The 19,246-nt window shown below is 36.7% G+C and overlaps 3 protein-coding genes across 4 annotated transcripts; 2 read left to right on the top strand and 1 right to left on the bottom strand.

Annotated features, from left to right (window-relative positions):
• Nucleotides 1-375: 375 nt before the first annotated feature.
• Nucleotides 376-8,550, top strand: LOC105113147 (serine/threonine protein phosphatase 2A regulatory subunit B''alpha-like). 2 transcript variants are annotated; one of them, XR_839890.1, is made up of 13 exons: nt 376-946; nt 1,610-1,852; nt 1,982-2,087; nt 2,293-2,392; nt 2,769-2,874; nt 3,002-3,092; nt 3,909-4,050; nt 4,444-4,591; nt 4,703-4,812; nt 6,511-6,667; nt 6,751-6,876; nt 7,033-7,261; nt 7,677-8,550. XR_839890.1 is itself a non-coding variant. In XM_011009180.1 (13 exons), exons 1-12 carry the CDS (start codon nt 791-793, stop codon nt 7,171-7,173), a joined length of 1,626 nt encoding a protein of 541 aa, XP_011007482.1. In that variant the 5' UTR covers nt 376-790; the 3' UTR covers nt 7,174-7,211; nt 7,677-8,550. The 2 variants fall into 2 exon arrangements, 1 of the variants encoding a protein (XP_011007482.1); XM_011009180.1 differs by having other exon boundaries at nt 7,033-7,211.
• A 1,616-nt stretch (nt 8,551-10,166) lies between these two features.
• Nucleotides 10,167-12,012, bottom strand: LOC105113148 (60S ribosomal protein L14-2-like). Its single transcript, XM_011009181.1, has 5 exons — nt 11,901-12,012; nt 11,676-11,777; nt 11,198-11,327; nt 10,999-11,111; nt 10,167-10,407 (listed from the first exon to the last, which is right to left on the bottom strand). The coding sequence occupies exons 1-5, from the start codon at nt 11,901-11,903 to the stop codon at nt 10,354-10,356; spliced, it is 402 nt and encodes a 133-aa protein (XP_011007483.1). The 5' UTR covers nt 11,904-12,012; the 3' UTR covers nt 10,167-10,353.
• Nucleotides 12,013-12,944: 932 nt separating this feature from the next.
• LOC105113149 (TBC1 domain family member 15-like) lies at nt 12,945-19,246 on the top strand. The gene is made up of 12 exons (XM_011009182.1): nt 12,945-13,195; nt 13,573-13,721; nt 14,031-14,126; nt 14,288-14,391; nt 15,031-15,209; nt 15,667-15,789; nt 15,876-15,964; nt 17,579-17,684; nt 18,034-18,131; nt 18,333-18,587; nt 18,693-18,776; nt 19,003-19,246. The coding sequence occupies exons 2-12, from the start codon at nt 13,590-13,592 to the stop codon at nt 19,012-19,014; spliced, it is 1,278 nt and encodes a 425-aa protein (XP_011007484.1). The 5' UTR covers nt 12,945-13,195; nt 13,573-13,589; the 3' UTR covers nt 19,015-19,246.

The raw sequence follows: 19,246 nt of genomic DNA, 5'->3' as shown, positions 1-19,246 counted from the left end.
TATTTTAATATATTATTAACTTAGTTTTAAAAAAAATCACAATAAGATGTTTAATATCAATGATCGGCAACTCTAGCATGTCTGATACTAGTGGATCCCCTTCCAAGACAAAAAAAAAAAAAAAAAAACTTTGTCGGCAATAACAGACAATATATTTCATTTTCGTTTTAACGAATTCTATCACACTTTGATATAAAATTAAAAATAAAATATATTGTCGCCATATCAAAGAAGAAACGTAAAAAAAATCCACCAGCAACCCCTTAAAAAAGAAAATAAGAAAAATAAAAGGCTTTATCCACTCATTTATACGACGCCCGTCTGTCCTTTACGAGAAGTATAAAAACAAATTTTATTAGAACGAAAAAGAAGGGGATTCAGGTGAAGCCGTGCCATACAGCGAACCGTATAACATCAAAACATACGTATAAAATTCGTACAAATCAGGCAGGCACCCTACGTCGCTGAGAGAACAGCCCCAAGAGCCTCTGTCTTCTGTCACTGTACCTCTCCTGGGCGGTTTCTGTTGCCAAAAAGCGCTTCTTTTTCGAAAACTCCCCTCTCTCGCTCTCGCATATCCCTCCCTCCCTCCCTCAATTTCACGCGCGCTCTCCATTTCTGCCCAACGAAGTAAACTACATCGCCCTTCCTCGATCGTCCCGCTTCTCGAGCTACTTCAATCATCCATCTCCGATCGAACTTCACCCTCGATCTTCCACTTCTGTGAAACAAGTCAAGGATTCGAGGATTTTTGTTTTTGAGGAATTAGGGTTTTGTTGAGAAAGAAGCCATGGATATTGATAGAGTGGCAGGAGAAGAAGTTTGTTGTTTGGACACAGAACAGCTGCAGCTACCAGAAGTTCCTTCTTTTGTGCTTAAAGAAAACCCTCAACTTCCCGAGGTCTTGTTCTCTCAGTGGCTTTCGCTTTCTGACACCACCCGATTGGTACTGCTACTTTTATTTTATTTTTCTTTCTATAATTACTACTACAATTTGGCAATTGAATTATATTAAGTTGTAACTTGTAATCACAAATTGATGTTGATAGCATTAGATTAGGAGTGTATATGGTGTGGAATCGGTTTGAGATTAATTGATGATAAGGCCATGATTTTTTTAGTTCGAGAACTGGATTTTTTTAATGTTATTATGGCACAATTTAACAGTATTATATAGTATTTTTTGTTCTTTCTGATAACGGCATCCATCCTTACCCGTAGGTAGAAAGAAGGGCACCGTGTCCCCTCTTTCTCCATCATTATGTAGGAGCCCGCTTTGTCCTATCTCCATCAGAGATATCCAGCCTTGAAGCTGGGACACCTTATGGCGGAATTGGGTGGTTGCAATTTTCTTTTTAGGTTATTGCACATGTATTGTTATTGAATCTATTACTGGAAGGCATGATGTAGCATTTTTTCATTATGAAGAAGTATAAATTGGGTTGTCAGCCAAAACAGTAAGAAGAAATATTCTCTACCTATCATGGAATCTGATTTATGATGATTCATTTTTGGTCCGTTGGTTTTTCTTTCCCACAACCTACTTCTAGATCAAAGTATGGAATTTGTTTTATCTGATTTTTGTTTAAATCTTTTGAATTGAGTGCAGGTCAAAACTTTAATTGATGATGCAAAAGCTGGCAATCCCATTAACATCCCTGGTATCTCCGCTAATGCGAGTGTTGGTGGGGTCAATTCGTTGCCTTCCATGTTTCCTGCTGGCAGTGCACCTCCGATTTCACCAAGAAGTTCATCTGGTTCTCCACGCACGTCTAAGCAGAAAACCAGTCCCTCGTCTTTACGTTCTCCATTAAAATTAGTTAGGGAATCAGAATGGGAAGTCATACCTCAGGTCTCATTTACTTCTGTCAGCTTTTTTTGTAAGATACTGTCATAATTGAGGTTCACTTGTTAAATTGGTATTTCTCATCTTCTTGTGTATGCTCAAGGCTGAAGCATTTATGTATACATATGTTTGCAGTTTTATTTTCGAAATGGTCCTCCAGCAGCAAGTGCACTCAAAGAACAATGTCTTTCTAGAATTAATCATCTTTTCAACAATGATCTGGATGGACTGCTTATTGATGGTCAGAACCGTAAACAATTCATAATTCGCTCTTTTACTCTAAGCACAATCTTTTTCTTACATCTTATGTGGGGGAAGAAGCCCTTCATTTTATGGCTTCAAGGTTCTTTTTTTGTCTCCCCATCCCTTGTTGTGACAAGACAGGGAAAGAGAATAAGATACACAAAAACTTCAAAGCAGTTAATGTTTATTCATTTGTTGTGCAGAATTTAAACCTGTGACAAAGATAGTTTGCAAGTTACCATCCTTCTTTTCCGACGTGCTTTTTAGAAAGATTGATGTTGACTGCACTGGGATGGTGACCAGGTAGGTACTTGTGCTCTCCTCCTAAATATCTTATTTTGATTAAAAGAAAGTGCAAGCTTTTGGAATCTGGCCTCCAGACTAATCTCCTTGCAGAACTCGTCTGCTTTTTTTTTTTTTTATATCATTTTGCATTTCTCAAACATGTTATTTCTTCCTTACCTTGTCTGAAAGCATTTTCTGCCCATTTTATGTCACAAGCAGAAATTTAGCTTCCACCTGATCTTAATAGATGCCATGGTTGCAGTATTCTGAGAGAGATTAATTATTTGTTTTCTCAATATTAATCCACCCCATCCTTTCATGTTGATTGATGCTGGGTGCATCTACTTTTGAATATATATTTTGTCGGGTTCTTAGCTATGTTGTTTGTTTGTAGGGATGCATTTGTTAAATACTGGGTGAATAGCAACATGCTGACGCTGGACACAGCAACTCAAGTATTCAATATTCTAAAACAGCCAGACTGCAGATACCTTTCTCAGGTTGTCACGTCATCCCATTATTTCATGTGCATTTGCTGGGCTTGTTGAATTTTGCTTCCTGGTAGCTTCTGTATTAAGACAACCCATTTTATTGGACTAATTATCATTTTCTACTTGACCATATCAGTCTGATTTCAGACCTATTCTCCGAGAACTTCTGGCAACTCATTCCGGGTTGGAATTCTTACAGAACACTCCTGAATTTCAAGAAAGATATGGTATGCACTTCATTAATTAGCTTGTTATTTTAGCTTTTCAGTTAAGCATCAACAACATTTATTGTTTAGGTGCTGCTTAATTGTTGAAAATGAAGCTCTGCCCTGCCCATGATCTTAGTGGCTCCTCATGCTGCATGCAATTGTTTACTAAAGCAATTCATGAGGGAAAATGGCCACTTTGGAATTTGCTATGTCTTTGTTATCCAATGACCATATCCTAACCAAAGGTTTTAGTCAATCCAAAAAGCACAGCGAGTGTTATTGACTATAACCATTGCAGTTATCAAAAGGGCAAAGGAAAAGTTTGCTATTTTCCCTATGGTAGTAGCTTTTGTTGCATGTTATTTTAGTTTGTTTTTATGGTTTTTAATTTAAAAGAATGCTGGACCATTAAGATGCGGAACATAAATGGTTCTTGAACTTAAGGAACACAAAGTCAAATAATATCATAGAAATAAAAATAAAAAGAATTACAAACTAGTATTCCTAACACACAATTTACGATACTGGATTTTTATTTTATATTAACAAGGGATTTAGTTGGTGAGATTTAGGTGGAATTGATCAAGATATATATGTCTCTTTTTTTCCTGACTTTTTTGATATCATATGGGATCAGCTGAGATAGAAATTAGTCAATACCAATAAGTTATTCTTGAATAAGAAAAGGCTGCACTAACTGGTCATTTCATCATTTAGGCTTCTTGTGGATGCTTTTTACATACTCTCTTGTCATTATAATGTTTGTTCTCAAATTAATTAAGTTTTCCATTTTTGCAACTAATATTAACCGAAACTCTTGTTGTACTGGCTCAGCTGAAACTGTCATATACAGAATATTTTACTACATCAATAGATCAGGAAATGGCCGTCTTACACTCAGGGAGCTGAAACGTGGAAATCTTATTGCTGCAATGCAACATGCAGATGAAGAAGAAGACATTAACAAAGTTATAAGGTTGGGGTGCCAGCAAACTCTTTAAATGATTTAAAAAGAAAAAAAATGATAGGAATACCTAGAAAATGGACCGTAATTTTTCTTTCTTCAATTTAATTAAACAACTAGACTATAATATCCTTAATAGTGCAAGCAAATGAACTTCAATTTATAGGCATAAAAATAATCGGATAACCAATTTGATCTAATGACTCAACTTGCAAAGTCACCAAATAGCATTCTTCTGCTGTAATCTACGTGAAGATTCTGTCACTATAATTTAAATCAAGGTGTTTGACTCTTCTTGGTTGATACAGTGATAATGTGGAAAGACTTGCATATGGCATTTAACTGATTTGATTCTATTAATTACTACCAATGTGAGTTATAACCATTTGCTGCCCTTTGTTTTAGGTACTTCTCGTATGAACATTTCTATGTAATATACTGTAAGTTTTGGGAGCTGGATACAGACCATGATTTCTTTATCGACAAAGAGAATCTCATCAGATATGGTAATCACGCCCTTACTTACAGGATTCTTGATAGAATATTTTCACAGGTTGGTTGGTTCTCCAAAGCTTGATTCAAATTAATTTTGACTTTTAAGTATCAGGGACATTTTTCCTAAACAAAGTGCAAACATTGTGTTTGTGCTTTACTTTTGTTTTAGGTGCCAAGGAAGTTTAAAAGCAATGTTGAAGGGAAAATGTGTTATGAAGATTTTGTTTATTTCATGCTCTCAGAGGAAGACAAATCATCTCAGCCCAGTCTTGAATACTGGTATTATTTACTTTCCTTGCTCAAACTCTTACCTTTCGTTTTGTCATTGGGAATATTTTGAATTACAAATGGAACATGAAGTTCTTGCATAACTGACAACAAGGTGGACTTGCTTGTGATAATTGTTGTAGCCTGTTCATGCTAAAATGGATACATAAACGAAAGAAAGAAAGAAAGTTGAAGGACTGTTTTGCTAGGATACAAATAATGTGGAAACTACAATTTTGGACAGACTATTTATTATGCATTGATGAATGCTTGGAAGTCAGTAATAAAAAGTTGGGATCTAGTTAGCGATTTCACTCAATCTATTTGATGGAAATTCTCAATTTAAGTGATCTCCATAGTTTGAGTAACTGATCTTCCAGCTAAATTTCTCTGTTCCATTGTTGGGGTGTAGCCTTATCCTTTCAGCACAATAAAAGTTTGGATAAATGATGAGATGCATATTGACCATAGACATTTCTGTCCTGGGATGTACTGGAACGCAGCCAGATTCATGGCATTCTTTTCTGTCCCAAGGGGAAATTTCTCCCTGCAAAAACGTATCAGAAGCATGTCCGCCTAGAAGGTACTCGGTTCTCCATAGTTTGAGTAACTGATCTTCCAGCTAAATTTCTCTGTTCATTGGTTGGGGTGTAGCCTTATCCTTTCAGCACAATAATAATTTGTATTAATGATGAGCTGCATATTGACTGTAGACATTTCTGTCCTGGGATGTACTGGTGCACGTGTGCTTAATATTGAAAAAGTAGGTGCTTGTAAAAGGATGGTATGAATGGCACTGGGAGCAAATGTTCATCAACATTTGACACAACTCTGAAATATTGTAACCTTTGTTCACATAGGTTATGTGTAAATGTCAAATGTTTATTTTATCCCGCCATAACTCTTGAATAGCTTGAGTTTCCCGATATCAGTTCCTATCCCAACTAATTCAACAATCAACCAATTCTTTGGAAATCTAATTTAACTAAGTTAACTTATTAAGTCAGCAAGAAAATCAGATGCTCTCCTGATGGCCAAAACATTTATCGAAACACATTTTATATCTAAAATCAAAGAATGCTCACCTGCTCTTGTATATCGTCTCCCACCCTAATTTCCTGTCAAACCTCTCCTCTTGGTTCTTAAACAAAGGGAATTGGGAGTGTAGGTTTTGTTCCATTTCCATTCTAATCATTGAATTAGGTATAGGATTCTGGTTTCTCAAAGAGGAAGAACAGCCCTGTTCCCTCATTTGTTTTAGACCTGAAGGTGGGACAAAAAAGCACTTGTTCCAGGATAACAATCCTGACCTTAAACAGTGATGTAAAGCTCCTTGTTTTCGCTGTGAACAAAGTGGACCAAGCCAAAACTAAGTGTGCATCTCCTTCACCCTCCCAAATGTGCGATGATTTTAAAAGCTTCCTCTGTACCAAAGCTTAACATGTAACTCCTGCTTTCTGATGCTGTCTGTGGAAGCCATCTATGCTTCTATGTACTGTGCCTTCTTATCTTAGAAAGTTGTATTTACAGGTCCATGGAAGCCATTTATCTTACAGCTCCTCTTCTCTTGTTAATGCTCAAGTGGTTTTAAACACATACCATATTCAAATCGTGTTAGGGTCTAACTCATTTTCTGATGCTCTGTGTCTATGGAAGTCCTCGATGTTTGTGTCAGCTGTCCTCTCTTATCTTATTAAGTTGCATTCACAGGTTCAAGTGCTTAGATTTAGATGGAAATGGTGTGTTGACACCCAATGAATTGCAATACTTCTATGAGGAGCAGCTTCACCGAATAGAATGCATGGCCCAGGAACCTGTGCTATTTGAGGATATCTTGTGTCAAATAGTTGACATGATTGCACCAGAGGTGAAAAACTTTGGTTCTTTCCAATACTCTGGAATCCTCTTCGTTTTGTGTTAGCTCTCATTTGCAGAGACACTTTGTTGCAGAGGGAAGGTTACATCACACTGCATGATTTGAAAGGATGCAAACTTTCAGGAAATGTTTTCAATATTCTTTTCAACCTCAATAAGTTTGTAGCTTTTGAAAGCCGTGATCCCTTTCTTATTCGCCAGGTACATTCAGCATTTTTATACTGCGTTCCTGCTTTTTAGCTTTTATATTGTAATAATATATCTGGATACTCAGGGGTCCAAGGGTGCTGGTTACATCATTATAATTATATCTTCAGGGATCATAACTGCCTGATTTGCATTTTTTGGTGTGGGCAGGAGCGTGAGGAACCAACTTTAACAGAGTGGGATCGCTTTGCACATAGAGAGTATATCAGGCTTTCAATGGAAGAGGATGTTGAAGATGTCTCAAATGGGAGTGCAGAAGTTTGGGATGAATCATTTGAGGCTCCCTTTTAGGTTAATGAGTTGAGGTTTATTTAGATGTCTAGAATGAGGTAGACTTCTCTGAGAAGAAAGATCAAAATTTTGCATCACCTTTATTTCAGTTGAGTTTTATACTTTGTTTGAACTTCTTTCATTTTCAAATTTCCCAAAACATTTTGTGGTTCTTACTTTTCAGTAAGAATTTAAAACCTCTATAATGTTACAGGAAAATTGTTAAAATGTCAGTGGAGGCTCTATGACTTCTTGAGGGAAGGAAACAGAAAAAGGAATTTGCTGCATTTTTTCATTTGTGGAACTGTTTGTTTTTAACTGTTAATCTACAAACTACCACACATACCTCAGATGTTTAATAATTTTTCCAAAAAACATCTTTTCTTTCTATTATTTTGGTTTTGAATGACGTTTATAGAAATGTATAATTTTTGGATTCAACAAATATTCCGACATTCCTTTTTCCTGTTTTTAGATTATTTGTATATTAAATTCAATTTTTCTAGTCCTTCATGTCTTTGCAGTTACCCAAAATATCTCTTTGTTGCTCCTTCGGATATGGAATGAAGATTTGGTACTTGGACATTCTCCTCAGTGGAACTTGTGAAATCTGCACTGTTGGTGATACATTTCAAGCTTGGTCATTACTTTGGCTTACTCCAGTAGGCAACATGGCTGCGTTTGTGCAATAACATTCATATGCTCTCTAGAGTTCCACAGTGATTTCCAGGATGCCAGATGCTTTATTGGGAGGGAGAGATGGCTGTCACCTGGTGATTATTCATCACCCAGGTAACAAAAGTTCATATAATTGTTGTTGGGTGGCAATTTTGCTTCCGGGAAAGCAGCTCCATTTCTGGATGATTTTTCTCGAGCTTCTGCTCTTTACGGGAAAGGTGGCTGGTATGCTTGTCCTTTAAGCTTGTAACGACATATATTTGTTGATCAAATGCTCTCCTCGGTTCATTCTTGCACCCTGACCTCTCTTTCTCTCTCTGCTACTGTTTATATGTTCTTTTATTGGATTTTATGAGGAGGGACAAAATTTCGTGGGGAGAAATTGGGTTGTTAATCATGTTGTTGTGGCAGTTTTTTGGTGGGAGCTGTGCGAAGACAAGCTCTCTTCCTTCATATGTAGCACTGAAACAAAGAGCACACGCGTCCATTCCTGCTCTCTGTCAGCAAAAAAATGTTTGCAATGTCAAGTAGTAACTTTATAACTAGCTACCTAAATTGTTGATCTTGTGTCGGTACCAAAGGCTGAACCCTGGTTGAGTGGTTAGAGTTATTAATTACGACTTTGCAACTCTAAACCACCTGGCCAAAGAACTTGGTTCGTTTTAATTGTTGATCTTGTGATGTTTTTAGAATCTGGTAATTATTAAAATCTCCCTTTGTAAGTACCTTCGGTTGTCTTTCCAGATCTTTAATGAACTAGAGCGGGCCTTTTCGGCTCCAAACAGGAGAAAACTCAACTGGTTTGGATATAATTAGTGTTTAGATTTTAATCACGTTAATAAGCCTTGCTTCCTGGTGCCTAGTGCAACGATTTCCATGAACAGTACAATGCAAACAGCGATGCTCATCGAAGTCATCTTGGACAATGCTAGCACGATATGGCTGCTGGGCCTTGTATGTGGCAACCAAAGCAGGCCTCAAATCCCAGTAAAACCAAAGCAGCATGACTGAAACATGACTGAGAATAAATAGTATAACTTAAGCATGTAACTATAGTGTATATTTTTCCATCTTGACTCTTTTGATTAGCAGGATGGAGATCTCGAGGAAGAAGCTCGGGAGCGGGATGAACTTCAACCACCATTGAAACGCTTGTGCTCAAAGCAGACAAGATTGGGAATCACCCCTCTCTCTTCATGAATGTGATCCTAGAACTCCAAAAAAAACAAATTGCATCCCCCAGACCTTTGGCTGGCCAAAGAAGCTCTAATCCATCAGATTCGTGCCGTATAGACAAAATTGATGCTCTCAATAGTGAGAATGCTCTTCTAGAAGAGAAGCTAAGGCAAGCCAAGGAAGAGGAGCAGAAAGAGAAAGGGGAATCGCAGTTGCAAATCTGAGGCTAAATCCAGGGCTGAACAGGCTGAGGAGATTGCTAGAGGGAACTCTGAGCTTAACCGCCTACACTATGATGAAGAGTCCATCATTAACTATTGGAATCAGAGAGGTTTCAAAAACTACAGGAAATGACTTCCATCAAGCTGGAGATAGATGTTCGGAAGAAGATCGCCAATAGCATCCTAGATGGAATCTGAGCTTCTTGGATGAATGCTAAGATCCCAGGCCTAGTCTACTCCGATTACTGAGCCTTGTGTTCTCCCAAATCATTCTCTTCCCCCAAATATCCCAAGCATTGCTTTTGCTTCATCTCCTGTCAGCCTATTTTGAATGGGAAGGGTGGAGCTGGTTTTGAGCACCATAAAATTTCTAAACGAAATGTTTACTAAATTCTTCAGAAAACAGAAATTACGACAATAATCTGCTGAAAAGAAAACGTCGAGTGGACAGACAATCCTCCACTAGGGAAGTAAGAACAACCCAACTGGTGGCCGGATTTGTATCATCAAAGCACGGTTCCATAACGAGTCCTGTCCTCCAGTAGCAAATATTTTCAATTTTGGAAGAGTAATGTTTGTGGGGACAAAAACTGGGTTCGCAGCCCACTCAAACCATCTCAAACTTGTATGAGATTAACAGAATTCGAGTAAAAATAAAGCTACTCCAAAATGCAGGCATCATCTGAGATAACTCATCTTTCTAGAACCAGAAGGGAAGACCGGACAAATAATTCGTAATTTTATCCTGTCTCCTTTTCCACACTACATCCTGGTAAGAGAAGAGACAGCCTTCTCGCTAAAATACCCAATTTACAAGAAAGAATAACCCTCTGATCTATCCTCATTGCCCTTTCTTATATTCTCCATTAAAATGCATACAATTGTCCAAAGGAAAGGGCCAAAGGAACTATAATATAAACAACTCATATCCAGGAAAAATTGGACTGTAAATGAGCAAGTCTAGAAATATCATTAATGTTTCCACGTAACAAGATCCATAATAATTGGTTTCCGTCACTAACTATGAAAATAATCAAAAGCCACAAAAAAAAAAAACATAAAACTGCGAAACTGGAGCAAATTTAGGAACTTTTAAGCTAATGAAAAGCTCAGGAGTGAACAAATCTTAGGCTGTCTCCTTTCTGAGTTTAGCAAGCTCCTGCCTGACAATTCCTGCCTTCTGCAGAATGTGCGCAATTATAGCATGTGTCAAGTTGGTGTATATATTTGAGTAAAATGGTTCATCGAAACAAATGCAATACCATTTTAAATTGATAAAACTTCTTGACAAGCATTCATGACATCTATGAACAAGCATTACTTCCATAAGTATGTTCTACAGGCTGATCACTAACAAAAGATAGGCTACAATGAACATGGAATATAAAAGGCAATGCAGGTTCAAGTCTAGTCCTTTTAGACTGCAATGGTCAGATGTGTTTAATTTATCAGGTAAGTTCAATTATATACTCCCCATTCATAGCTGGAAGTTAATACTTCAGCATAGCCTACAAAGATGGGGTCAGATTCTGCTAAGGCTCCAAAGTCCTACTGGGCAACTGATACCAGAAAGACGCCATATAGCACAAGTTTGAACATCAACATGTGGAGAATTCAACATCCGAGGCAGATGTGTTTAACCATAAATGACAATACTCTATTATAATATTCTAAGATATTTAAAGCGAACATTAACCAGTATGCCGGTTTTAGAAAAACAAGGGCATACAATAATGACTATTACAAAAGACAAGATTGGAGAATTGCAAACCTTGATCTTTGCCAACATGAGCTTGAACCTATCAAAATCATTAAGTGATGCCCTTCTCTTCTGCACAGTGAGTCTCCTGCCCCATGAACTGTTCTCCCACTTGTTCTTCACATCTACCATCATGGAATAACAGTTTGAATTCAGTGGGGAGAAAGAAAATTAAATAAGAAAGTAAGTATAAATCTAGCCAGAAACCAACCAGCCTTCTCCATGGCTTCAATTAGAGCCTTCTTCTTGGGAACCCTGTTGATCTCAATCTTGATATCAGTGAGTGAAAGCCTCTTGAAGTTCATTTGACTCCTAACCATATCTGGAGCATCTACCAGAGCCTTTAGCAACATCAAAAACAAAATTCACCTTTTCATTAACGAACATAACTGGATCTTGTCGATGAAACCACTTATTAAATGCTAAAGTAATTACTTTCAGAAAACCCAAATAACCAAACCCAATATCAAATCCACTTAATTATATGAGCATTACACGTATGCAATAATTTATAGCCTAAAAAGTATTCAAAGGATCCTTAGTCCACTAAGCTACAATAATCTATCCTATTTTTAATCACCCTCAACAGAAATTAGCAGAAGGAAAAAAAACCGAAGCTTAACAAGTGTTGGAAACAATTAGCTTTATCTACGAACATTCAAGGCAAACGTAGAGAGAAGATTACGCACTCTGTTTTGATCGATGACATCGACTATAACAACGAGCTTGCCGTAATCCTTGCCGTAGTTGACAAGAGCCACTCTCCCAATCTCAACGTACCTCTTGAACGGCTACACAAATAAATAAACAAACAAACACAAAAAAACAGGGAAAGCGTAAGAAAAATGGAAAAAAGTAATAGAGCTATGGATTTTCTCGGAAGCCAAACAGAGAAGATAGAGAAACCCTCTCACCATTTTTGGCGGATCTGCTGAGAATCGACAGAGAGAGAGGCGACCGCTGAGGTGATGGAGAGAGGTAACCAGCGAGGTTATGTAATATTAGTAGCGCTGCTGCTGCTAGGGTTTTTCGTTTTGGACGTGGTACGCTTGAGTGTGTTCAAAATGTAGACGTGGCTTCTCACTATTGGTCTCGCTTAGAAACTTTCGGCTATTTTCGTCACGTCCTTTCTTTATCTTCTATTCTTATATGTGTCTTGTAAGTTATAATTGTTTCGGTTTTGGGGCGTGTTTCCCTTTCGACCCATTGTTTCTTAAATTCTATAATTGCCCCGCTTTATGGGAGAATCTTGTAAACAGGACCATCAATTTTGATTACTCAAATTGTTCATGACATTAGAAGGAACATTGTCCAAGGATTATTTAAAAGTGATTTATGAAAATTCTTAAAATATATTTCTTGACTTTGATTTGGGTTCCAAGGCCTATTAGCTCAATTGTTTCTTACCATTAGCATTATGCATGCTTGAAAATGCAGTCGTTTCATGTAATTTAAAAGTGAGTTATATTTTTTAAATGTATTAAATTGATGTTAAAAATAAAAAATTATTTTGATATATTTTCAAATAAAATATATTTTTTAAAAATATCATGTATTATATCATTAAATATATATGCTTTTTAAACCCATTTTGATGGGTCTAATTTTAGATATTTTTAATGTTATTTATCGGGAATTAAGCTTTTTAAAATAAAATATATATATATATATATATATATATAAAGAAAAAATATTTAGTTGAAGTTAAAGAGATAAATATATAAAATAATTATGATTCTTAAAAAAATTATATTTTTAAAATAAAAAATAAATAAATAACATGTTTAATTATCTTTTATTTTTTTATATTTTTAGAGAATAACCAAATGTTTTCTATAAATGAGGTTTGCTAGGGTACTGATAAAATATTTAAAAATATTAAAACTTTGGTGAGACATGTCAAGGGCAATATGGTCAAATACAAAAAGGGGTGAGATCAACATGTCAAGGGATGAGAAAAATTAAACATGAGAAATCCTAAGCCTGATTACCAAAGAAATTGGAAGAGTTGTCATTTTTCAAGCTGAGAGTTTTAAAAAATTCAAAACAATGAATTTATATCTCGAAGCGTACCGTTCGTTTCGCTCCTCTTTCCATTGATTGATTTTGCAATTTGTGTTTTCTACGATCCTCCTCGACGGACGACGGACATCATTGAATTCTTTTATTATTGTTTTAGTAACCAGCAATCCGCCAGTTCTCGAACAAGGTACTAATAATATTCGACAGCCAGTTATCTTACCCTGCCTGGAATATCAAGATTCTTCGTTTTTTTTATTCCCTTCATAAACAAGACAGTTGGCTTGAAATTAATGGTGGGATCCTAGCATTGTCGATTGACATTCATATCATGTAAAGAAATCAGATGCATTGTTATTAAGTTTGCACATGTCTGTCTGATGATGGCTTTTAGAGATCAAATCTTTGTCCTGTAGGGTGTAAATGTAATATGCTCTTCTCATCGTAGTTAATGTTTTTGGAATCTTTTTGATAAATGTTAATGGAAGTGCTTCGCTGATATTGTCTTCTGTTTTCTGGCTTTTTTTTTTTTTTTTTAATTGGATTTTTGCTGTGGCAATGAACAAGGGATGAGGTAAATTTGGATGGTTGGTTGTGGGGGATTGTCAGAGATTGTTGATATTATGAAGAGAACAGGAGCTGAGGACTTGGGGGATTTCTATCCAATCCGACCTGATTGCCAAGCTGATACTCCAAAGCCCCGTTTCAAGCCCAGGGTGGGTGGTCAGCTTTTTTCGTTTCCTTCCTTGCTTCCTTTTCTTTTTGTGAATTAGTTTCGTTATAACTAATCCTTTGTATTTATTGTCTCTTTTGTCAGGAATTTGTGCTCATGTGATGTGATGATTTTTATTTTTGTTATTATTGAGGATTTTACTTGTGAATTAGTTTTACTTGTTATACATCTCTTTGTGGCGGCACCATGAGACATGCTTGGATACGTTAAGCAGGCTTAGACATGCTTGGATACTTTAAGCAGGCTTTGTGTAGTGCTTTCCTCTTATGTTTGAAATAATCTTTTTTTACAGGCTGGGAAAACTCTTAGTGAAAGAAGGTGGAATGCTGCGTTCTCTGAAGATGGTCATTTGGATATCGAGAAGGTGCTTAGACGGATCCAACGGGGGGTACGGATCTCTTTTTCATTTTTATCTTAGCTTGTCTGAAATAGTGATGTTTATATACAGAGCGGTCATTGTCAGTATGTTTATGTTCTCCAATGCATTATGAGTGAAAACTTCTATTCCAAAGGTAGAGTGTTTATCTTAAGTGTGTTTTTCCATATTAGGGTGTTCATCCTGCAATTAAAGGGTCGGTATGGGAATTTGTGTTAGGATGCTTTGATCCTAATAGCACATACGAAGAACGGAATCAGCTCAGGCAACGTAGGAGGTAATGCTTTCCTTTGTATTGTATTAAACCTACATGCATGCAAGTCTTCATTTTAATGTATGATTCTGTGTGAGAATGTATGAGCCATCATATGCTGCTTTGGCTGGCTTTGAAGTTTTTCTTTGTTGCAAAACCATATTCATAGTGCATGTTCAAAATAAAAGGACTATAATAGACTTTTATTGGAATCCCAACTTACCCCCCCCCCCCCCCTACACTCTCTCTCATACTAAAACATATTTTTGTTAGTCACAGACTGGCCTGTCGAACCATTTGACTGACAAACCTGTTGACTTCTGAGGTTGACCCCCACTTTCCGATGTCTGAGATGACCCCCACCCTCCCCCCCCCCCCAGCATACACTCTCTCTCATACTAAAACATATTTTTGTTAGTCACAGACTGGCCTGTCGAACCATTTGACTGACAAACCTGTTGACTTCTGAGGTTGACCCCCACTTTCCGATGTCTGAGATGACATTAGAGCATCTTGTATGTTTTCCAATATGACTTTGTGTTCAATTGTTATTCTCTTTAGGACATACCAGTCCTTTTTTTTATATCTCAATTGCTTTCAGTTTCTCAGCATCAACTTTTGTGCCTTGGCCAAAGTGATTATTCTGTGACTTTGACACTTTAGGGAGCAGTACATCAGGTGGAAAGCTGAGTGTCAACACATGGTTCCAGTTATTGGCAGCGGAAAGCTTATCACAACTCCCATTATTACTGATGTTGGGCAACCAGTAATTGATTCTGCAATAAATAGTTCTTTTTCAGACAAGAGATCAATTCAATGGATGCTTGCTTTGCATCAAATTGGTAGGTATATAATCTCTAATTCTTTAGGGAGATGATTTTTCCCTTTCCTGTCACTGGTTTTTGGAAAATGAATTTAGACCTTTATTGTGGTTGCTCTCCACTCAATGATTAGTAAATATCCTTTCACTTACAGTGCAGAAGCAAGTAGTCTATCTACACAACTACTACTTAGCAGTGATTCCCTGTTTATCAGACAACCCCATTATTTAGTGTGTTTTTTTACGGACATGAGAGTGTCCATCTTAAATTCTTGAAGCAAAGAACTTGGGCCTGTGGTGCCAGAGTCTTGGTCCCTAAGGCAATATCCACGATGGAAAAACACTAAACTTAAGTGTTCTTGCCAAATACAGTCGCAATATCAGTTCACTTTACTCAAGTCCTTATGGTTTCTTTCTAATCAGCAACCTTGTTAAATTTTGACTTTGCTTAACATAGCTAGTGGAACGTCTTATTGTAGGTTTGGATGTTGTTCGCACAGATCGAGCTCTTGCTTTTTATGAAAGTGAAAAAAATCAGGCAAAACTTTGGGATATTCTTGCCGTTTATGCTTGGGTGGATAATGATATTAGTTATGTCCAAGGTAAATTGTTTTTAACTGTTTCATTATCCATCAAAATAAATTTGTTCATATGATGGGATAGTTATTTTGAATTCTTTCTTGTGTAGGAATGAATGATATTTGCTCTCCAATGGTAATTCTTCTTGAAAATGAAGCAGATGCCTTTTGGTGTTTTGAGCGTGCAATGCGGAGACTGGTATGCAATTTATAATAATGTGGTTATCACAGCTATTGTTTTGGTAGCAATGATGCCCCTAGCTTTCCTGTACTGCTTTCCTGTTGAGTTTGTTGGTGATGGATGATAATTTCTATTGTAACGGTATTGATAATTAGGTCAATCTAGTTCACACTCACACCGTTGTTCTGATGCTTTAGCTTCCTGCAATTACCAAGAAAGCATACACATATCCAAATGCAAGAGATACGAATGAAGTCATAATTTCAATATTTAAATTTTCCATGAAGGTGACGCTATTCATCTGGAATTTGGGCTGTTAAGAGATATGGTTAGGGAATGAATGCTGTTGAGATGAGATACTGAAATGGGTGGTTGGCTAGATAAAGCTGTAGTTTGGAGACTATGGTAGTGTTGAAAAGATGTTGAGTTTATGCTGGGACCACTATGTCATGTGTTATGGGGTTTAGTAACAGTTTTTTCTGTGGTTGGAGTAATATGTTTCGAGTTAGTTTGAAGCAAAGTTGCCTGGGAGGCTAATGTAGATTTGGTGTTGTGCGAAATGGCATGTAGGCATATAGATACATTCCAATAAGTATCATAACTTCAACATCATAACTTGGTTGAAGTTATGGATGATTTGAGATTTCAGGCTGTTTTCTTGTGTCTGTCTTAATGAAAATCACAAGGCTGCATGCTTATTTACACATTCAGTAGCAATAACCAACATATACCTGTTATAGTGGGATTTTTTTAATTCTTCCTTCCAGGATAAATGTGGCAAACATTCCACTCCAGGGGCAGATTTTACCGCTTTCTACATTTTATATCAATGCAATGTAATTAGTGTGTTGGTATTGAGAGAGCGTGGATGTATCTGATTATTATCAATCCACTTTATAAATAGCAGGTAGCAAATGGAGTTCTAATAATCCAGTCATATTGTTCATTTAAAATTGTCTGTTGCTTCTTGGTAAGAAGACTTGCATCCATGGTTCTAGTTTTCAGAATTAATGCCAATCCGCATACCTGTGTTATAACAAATCAAACTTAATGCCTAATTGTCTTATACATGTTTTCAATGAACTTAGCAGTCTTATTTGTACGGATCCAACTTCTGTCCTCTTGATTCCACTCATGAGATATACAAAATTGTTGAGCATAACTCTCCCTATTGAACTCTAGTTTTGTCGAGACATGGATATACAACCCTAGGCTATACTGGAACACAGTCCAGTGGTTATTTCTGTGTTTTTATCAAGTTTTGGGCTACAATTATGGTTCACATTGTCTTTCCATGATTTGGTGCTAAAAATTCCCTTGAACATAATTAGTTGAGCTTATGGACTATTCATAATATTCTGGTCCCTGTGCTTAATGTCATGGTGCAGTGATTAAAACAGCCCGACATTGCTTGTTCAGTTTTGAATTATAAAATATATTGAGATTACTGTTTGAATGATTGTGCTGGAATTTTGTTGGTTATTTATAACATCCTTTTGCAATATTGCTTTCTCTTTTCTTTTTTTTGGAAAATATATTTCGATCTGACCCTAAGCATTCCTAAAATGTGATCAATCCTAGTGACTCTGCTTTTTAAGTTTTATTTATGCTGCTGCTTCTGTTTTGTAACAGAGAGAAAACTTCAGGTGCAGTGCAAGTTCAATGGGGGTGCAAACTCAGCTGAGCACGCTTTCACAAGTAATTAAAACTGTTGATCCGAAGCTTCATCAACACCTTGGTATTCATTCCAGTTTGAAATGTTTTAATGGGTTTAAGATATACTCATTGTTTGATAATTGCATCAGCAACTTGATTGTTTTAATATTAATGAGAACTAGGAAAAAGAAAACTGGAAATTCCATTAGAAGAAAGTGCACTGAAATTGCAATTAGATATTGTTGTCTTGCCAGAATGGTTGACAACAACAAGCAGGCCTAGCACATAATAGATAAGAACAGATATATTCCAGCATTCCTTGTTCACTGCATGCACCTTGATGATGTTTATGTGCATGCCTTTGTGTATGCACTTGCACTGAATGAGGCTCTTATAAGTAAAAACTAAAACCTTGTTTGTTTAAATGGCAGAGGATCTAGATGGTGGTGAATATTTATTTGCATTTCGGATGTTGATGGTACTCTTTAGAAGAGAGTTCTCCTTTGTGGATTCTCTGTATCTTTGGGAGGTAAGGAGGGACTGTTGTGTTTGTTTGAGATTCTTCCAAAAATGAGATCTATCTTGTTAATGGAAAGTCATTGATTGCCGGGTTCTTGACTGAAGTCACAGAACTTTAAGCTTTCGATACATACAATTGATTTATAGAAGTTTATTTTGGCACCTTTTATGGTCAAGCTTGTTTTAAAAAAGTAAGATAGATTGGTTTCAGCTGATGTGGGCCATGGAGTACAATCCAAACATCTTCTCTTTATATGAGAAGCCTATTGCTGAGTCAGACAAGAGTGCTGCATCCATGTTGAATAATAAGCTGTTAAAGCAGTGTGGCAAGTTTGAGAGAAATAAAGTGAAGACTGGATGCAAGGACCAACAGAGTGCCCTTGCTGTTTTTCTTGTTGCCAGTGTTCTTGAGGCCAAGAACAAGAGAATTCTAAAGGAGGCCAAGGGTCTTGATGATGTCGTCCAGGTCACCTCTCTCCCTCCCTCCCTCTCCTCCCCTGTTTTCAATGCCTGTGCCTTTTGTTTTTGAGAAAATGAATCTAGATTTATCGTACTGGGTAGCGTTCTGCAGATATTGAGTGATATTACTGGAAATATGGATGCTAGAAAGGTATGTAAAGAGGCATTGAAGATTCATAAAAAGTATCTGAGCAAGGTATGCTTTATTCTTTCATGTACCTTGATTTGCATATATGTGTAGTCTCCCAAACTCTAAGAAAATATTTGGATATAATCTCTGAAAATAAAAAAAGAAAAAGGAAAAAGGCTTTCTGTATGTGGAGTGAGTAACACACATTACTTGAAGCAAATTTTAGTTGGGTTTGGTATTTCAGCTTGCTTTGAAATAAATGATAGAACTGAAATGCTGCTGCTCTATGCAGGCCAAAAAGTGATAAACATATTGCTGGGAATCACCAACATGTAAAATCGAATTTTGCTCCCAGATTCTTGGCGGCATTGGTGTCACGACTTTCTCTCACACGCTGATTTCATTATTTTCTTTTTGGAAAATGTCTCCTAGTTGTTGGTTTTTCCCCCTCTATAAATTGAAGTCATTATGATGCTTATAACATTTTGATATGAAATGCTTCTGCATAAATAGCAGGCACATCATTTTTATGTGAA

The sequence above is a fragment of the Populus euphratica genome, unplaced genomic scaffold, assembly GCF_000495115.2.
Source record: "Populus euphratica unplaced genomic scaffold, PopEup_1.0 scaffold393.1, whole genome shotgun sequence".
Taxonomy (NCBI): Eukaryota; Viridiplantae; Streptophyta; class Magnoliopsida; order Malpighiales; family Salicaceae; genus Populus; species Populus euphratica.
The sequence above is the reverse complement of the archived record's forward strand: the minus strand, read 5'-3'. Positions and strand labels throughout refer to the sequence as shown.